This window comes from Lepidochelys kempii, chromosome 2 (assembly GCF_965140265.1).
Source record: "Lepidochelys kempii isolate rLepKem1 chromosome 2, rLepKem1.hap2, whole genome shotgun sequence".
Classification (NCBI taxonomy): domain Eukaryota; kingdom Metazoa; phylum Chordata; order Testudines; family Cheloniidae; genus Lepidochelys; species Lepidochelys kempii.
In genome coordinates, this window is record NC_133257.1 from 160,523,592 (window position 1) to 160,529,591 (window position 6,000).

The 6,000-nt window shown below is 37.4% G+C and overlaps 1 protein-coding gene across 1 annotated transcript in view; it reads left to right on the forward strand.

Annotated features, from left to right (window-relative positions):
- MOCOS (molybdenum cofactor sulfurase) overlaps positions 1-5,688 on the forward strand; it is a 403,212-nt gene extending 397,524 nt beyond the window's left edge. Inside the window, exon 15 of the mRNA XM_073332641.1 lies at positions 4,143-5,688. Coding sequence (XP_073188742.1) covers positions 4,143-4,289 — 147 coding nt within the window. The 3' untranslated portion in view covers positions 4,290-5,688. The remainder of the gene's footprint in view (positions 1-4,142) is intronic.
- The last annotated feature ends 312 nt before the right edge of the window (positions 5,689-6,000 follow it).

Below are 6,000 nucleotides of genomic sequence, written 5' to 3' on the forward strand. Positions count from 1 at the left end.
GAGGCATTTCTAGAACAAATAACAGAAATATCCAAAACAGAAAATCTGGTAGTAATGAGGGACTTTTCCAACAGCTATCTTGGTAGTTAAAGTAATATGGCAAAACATAAAATTTCCAGTAAGTTTTTGGAATATACTGGGGACAACTTTTTGTTTCAGAAATTGGAGGAAGTAACCAGTGGGCAGCCATTTTGATTCTGATCAAAAGGGAGGAAATTGGTAGTGAATGTGAAGGTGGAAAGCGATTTGGGTACAAGAGTACAAGCCTGGATTTGTGCTGGAAATGGCCCAACTTGATTATCATACACATTGTAAGGAGAGTGATCACTTTAGATAAGCTATTACCAGCAGGAGAGCGGGGTGGGAGGAGGTATTTTTTCATGCTTTATGTGTATAAAAAGATCTTCTACACTTTCCACAGTATGCATCCGATGAAGTGAGCTGTAGCTCACGAAAGCTTATGCTCAAATAAACTGGTTAGTCTCTAAAATGCCACAAATACTCCTTTTCTTTTTGCGAATACAGACTAACACGGCTATTACTCTGAAACCTGGGAAGCTAATGTTACTCCTCCCTTGCTGAGATCAGTAGTATATAAAGCCACAGACCTCACAGCTCAGCACTCTCTGCTTCATTCTTGGATTGTACTGGGGTGTGCAGAATAAAATGCCCTGGAAGTCAGAAAGGGGTAGCCACACAGAGAGATTAAGATTGCAAACTATAATCTCAGGGACTGAAAGCCTCATTTTTTTAATAGCAAAATGTTAAAAGGACAAAATCCTAGTTTTTGTGGTCTTCAAAGTAAAATTGGCTTGGCATGGAAGTCTTTTTAGGAAGGCTTGTTTTGCTATTCATTGTCAAAAATATTGCTGATCTAATATTTTTAAAACTTCAATAAAAATGGTAAATTTGCGTCAGTGATATTAAGTATTTTTGTTTACTTTTAGTGAGCAGAGGCAAAATTTTATTCCCAGGAATGTGTACAAAATGAAAGTGTTGGGAATACTTGCATGAGACTGTGTTAGCACACATTACTTATCCAAATAAGTATTTGCACAACTATTCACACATAGCCATCTTGAAAGCTCTTTGGAAGTCATCCAATTAGGGAGCAAAATAAATAAATAATATCACTTAGGTGGCTGATCAAGCAGCAAATATTGAATGGTGAGTATTTGAAATAGTGTTTGAGCAATCCAAAATTCTGAAATATGTTCACATAAACCATTTGTTTAATAATTTCAGCTAATTAACAAATTTGTAAAAATCAAAGTTGGGTCTGAAATAATTCAGAAAAATAAATTTTAAAAAAGATAAATTAAATTGTGAATAATTTGTCCAATTCTATTCTGGAAGTAAACCAAGAAGTCAATACAATAACATGTACACAGAAATAGATTTTTATTATAAATAGTAGAGTAAGTTTATTTAGAATGAGGAGTAATGAAATTTGTATGAAATGTGTTGCATTGTAACCTAATATTTTTCATTTTACAATATTATGTTTCTGTTTACCTGATTTTTGAAAGTAATATAATTAAGGCACACTATTAGCTTTGTATTATGTTATGGGGAAAGAAATCAATTCCCAGTAGGTTAACTACAAGGCTGAAAACAAATAATTGATGCCCCCAAAGAAAGCAGTTTATTGCCCAGAAAAAGCAAAGTGGGAGTAATCATTTAATGCAATAGAAGATTTTTAAATAAACTGGATAGTAATATTTGAATTTTAATGTTATGGCTGATCTGGTAGCTCCAGTTTTTGAAAAGCATCTTGATACATCATTATTACCTTAGTGGTTTTCAGAATTTCTGTACAGCGCTGATTCTCAAATATGTTACCATTGTACCACACTTGAAATAGCAGAGTGCAAATTAGGTCAGGCCTCACCTTTACATATGGTAGAGACAGTATTCACATATGTCAATTATTCATTAAATAGCGAATCATTGAGAGTGAAGGAGGAAAGACACCATGGGCGCTGGTGCTGCATTGGCCCCGGTGGCAAGGGGGAGTCATTTATGGTAAACACTGGTCAGTCCTCGCAGCCTTGCTGGATGTGTGAGATCCCAGCCAGTCTGCGGGAACATATATAAGGAGTAAAACAAAAAAAAATCCCATGCAGTGTTTCTTATTTTCAAGATTATAAATTAAAAACTGAGACAAGAGTTTCAGGCCCCAATGAGACACTCTCCAGGCCCCTGCTGTCCAATAGTCACCTTGTCTAAAAGGAGAAGACCTCTACATTGAGTCATGCTCACTAATTCTGCATTAAGACTTAAAATTATTGTATATTTCCATGTTACCTTCCTTGCATAGGACAAGAAAGGTATTAAGCATACTTTCCTACATTCAGCTACTACATGGTTCTTATTTACTAAAGACCCATTTACTTAGCAAATATTTAATTAACTTGAATAGGTTTGTTCTATTTCTCAATTTTAGTTACTTTATTTGAATACTGATAATGGAGCTGGTCAGAAAATAGAGAGGGGGTTTCATGGGAAATTGTGACTTTTTGTCAAATGTCTCAACCTGAATTTTTTACAGTTTTCAGAAATTGAAAACTGAAAAAATTTGCCTGTGGACTGCCTGAAACCAAAAAATTGACCAAAATCTGCAATAAAAAATGAAACACTGCAGTTTGCAGCGGAAAATTTTCTGTTTTCAGGTTTCTGGTTTTCGAATGAAAAATCAAAAAATTTTGAGTCAAGCAGACAGTCTGTGAAAATTTTCATTTAGTTTAAAACTCAACTTTCACTCTAAAAAAAGTTTTAATGCACAAGTGACAATTTTCTTCATCTAAAACTATTCTAAGGATCTGGGAATATTTGTCCAAGATAGCAAGACTGATAGCAAGTCCTTTCTTGCACATTTTTAAAATTACCAGCAGTTAGGAAAGAAAAGCATATTGGGGAAAACACACCCTGAATCACTTCAGTAGTGATCAGTTTATTTAACATAACATTTAAAAAATACATCTAAACATTTATTGCAGTCAATAGGACTATTCCTATGCTTAAATTAAGCATGTGGTCAGTACTTTGCTGGACTGGGGCCAGACTGCTCAGCATCTTAGAGAATCAAAACTGCAGCACACCAGATAGATGAAAGGTCAATGGGTAAGGCTACGTTTTTGTCATGGATATCTTTAGTAAAAGTCATGGATAGGTCACAGTCAATAAACAAAAATTCACAGAAGCCTGTGACCAGTCCCTAACTTTCACTAAAAATATCCCTGACAAAATGGGGAGGCAGGTTCACTACCCACTGTTGCTGGGGCTCCCAGGACCGCCCACCACGGCTTGGCAACTGCAGGGTGCCCCCATCATTGTGGGGTTGGGAGATGGGGCGGGGGCCCTCTGGCTGGGATCTCCAGCCAAGTGACAGAAAATATCATGGAGGTCAATGGAAGTCACGGATTCTGTGACCCCTGTGACATAACCATAGCCTTATCAATGAGTGAAGCAGCTGTGCAATATTATTTATCTCCATTGTTCAGTATTCACATGTATCGCAGGGATATGTATATAAATATTTCTAATATTTATCTGTTGGATAGCTTCACAGCTAATGACAGACACCAAGCTACAGCGTTACTAATCAACACACTTTCAGAATATTTTCAGTAAAATTTACCAAAATATTCACAAAAACAAATGAAGGGATCAGTCACAAAGGCTAGTCAGAACAACGTTCTATTAACAAAGCAAATAATGCATAGCAGGAGATCCAAAACTTTGCTTCACTGTTTCAACATATGCGCATCCTTACTCTGTTTAGCTTGTGGATATTTATCTCAGAAATACATTAAATGTATTGCTCAGAAAGCCAGAATCTCAATTAGATTACCGGGTTGTGAGGGAATGTAAATTAAATAGGTAAACTAAGGGATTGGTGATGAAATATTCTTTTATTTATCCAATTACTCTCTAGGTCTGTATCTTGAATAATCTGACGTTGGCTCTTGGTTACCAGTCTGTTGTATTTAATTAATGAAAACTTATTTAATAATATAGAGCTGGTAGTTTTGCCCTTACAGCAACACTGTTCTTATAAACATTATCCTTGTCGTGAGATCTACTGGAGATTTGACAGTTCTGGATTTGGCATACACTGATTATTTTTTCTTGTTCTTCAGACAAACTTTGGTATATATCTGATGAACCAGTCCCTGTGCTCATCCCTTCCAAATATCTTGTCAGTGGGATCTCAGGTATTTCCAGTGTTGAAGGAAGATAGAGAAATTCGAAGTCCTCTATCCAATGAAGAAAAAACATCAGGATAGCGTCCTTGGCTGGACAAGTTGTACATGCATAATTAAGGCTCTTTAACAAACACATTACATGTATTTAAAAAATCTGGTAATTATTAAAAAAAATTTTCCATGGATTTGCTTCTAATTTAATTCTACTCTAATTATTTTTTTGTTTGATGAAGATGTTAGAATCCTCAGTCTTTATATACCTAGTAATTACACACCACCAACTCTTTTTTTAAACCCTCCTGTGAATATGTTACATCAGTCCTAACAACTCTCTTTACTCAGCTGCTTTAAGATGCAACAGGTTTGGGCGAGATTTATTGCAGGGTGGATGACTCCAATACTAAGTTTAATGTCATTGTCATAAAAAAAAATCTTAATGATGGGAAGATCTACTCTTCCCTGACCCTCAAATGAGTCCAATCATTTCTGATATTCTCTTCAAGGATGCTCTCATCCTTTTAGTGGGTCTGAAGTCCGATTACTGACTTTAGGCTGGTTGCTCAGTCTATTTATTGCATTATGGTTGGTGAAATTCCAGCCCTATCAAAGTCAATGTCAGAATTTCCACTTGGTGTGCTCTAGGGTTTCCCTGGGGTAAAGCTGGCGTAGGCTGTATATAAGGCTTCTGACCTGCGGTAACCCTTGGTTATTTCAAATTTGAATAGAGCCTGAAAGCACAAAAGTAGGCCTGCTGAGAGTCGTATGTCAAACAGTCAGTCTGAAACAGGAATTATTAACATAGAGTTTAAGGCCAGATCATCTAGTCTGACCTCCTGTACATCAGAGGCCACCAACACCAGCCAGGACCCACACACTAAACCAAACAGCTAAAATTAGGTCAAAGTATTACAGCCCACAGAAAACTAAACTATTATGTGTAACAGGCAGAGAATAGGAGGGACTGAGGTGTATGAATGTCTGAGGCCCCTGCAATGGCAAGGAATTGATTGAGATATACTCAGATATACCAAGTGACCCTCAACCCGTGCTGCAGAGGAAGATGAAAACCTCCCAAAGTCACTGACAATCTGACTTTCAGGAAAATCACTTCACAACCCAACATATGGTGATCAATTAGATCCTTAGCATGTAAGCAAGAACTAGCCAGCTAAGCGTGTGCGTGTGTGTGTGTGTGTGAGAGAGAGAGAGAGAGAGAGAGAATGCTTGGTACCACCTCTCCCCACCCAGTCTCATCTCCAGCTGTGGCTTTCTCTGATGTCTCAGAGGAAGGACATACACAATCAACAAACTAGTGCGGGGAATCCACTCCTGACCTCTGCAGATGACTGGCTAAAGCCCTCAAGCATGTCCTTTTAAGAACAGAAGCAACCCCATCATATAACCCCAGTCTGTAATGTATCCAGCTGTCTCTTAAAACTAATTAAGTTGCTTGCTCACTTGATTCCTATTGGGAGGCTGTTCCAGAACCTCACTTCTCTGAAGGTTAGAAATTTTCTAATTTCCAGCCTGAATTTGTTCATGGCCAGTTTATACGCATGTGTTCTTGTGCCAACATTATCCTTTAGTTTAAATAGCTCTTCATCCTCCCTGGTGTGTACCCCCCCAATATATTTATAGAGAATAATCACATCCACCTTTAGCCTTCTTTTTGCTAGACAAAACAAGTCAAGCTCTTCCAGTCTCCTCTCATAAGACAGGCCCTCCATTCCCCTGAGCTCCTAGTAGCTCTTCTCTGCAACTGTTTCAGTTTGAATTAATCTTTCTGGAATGG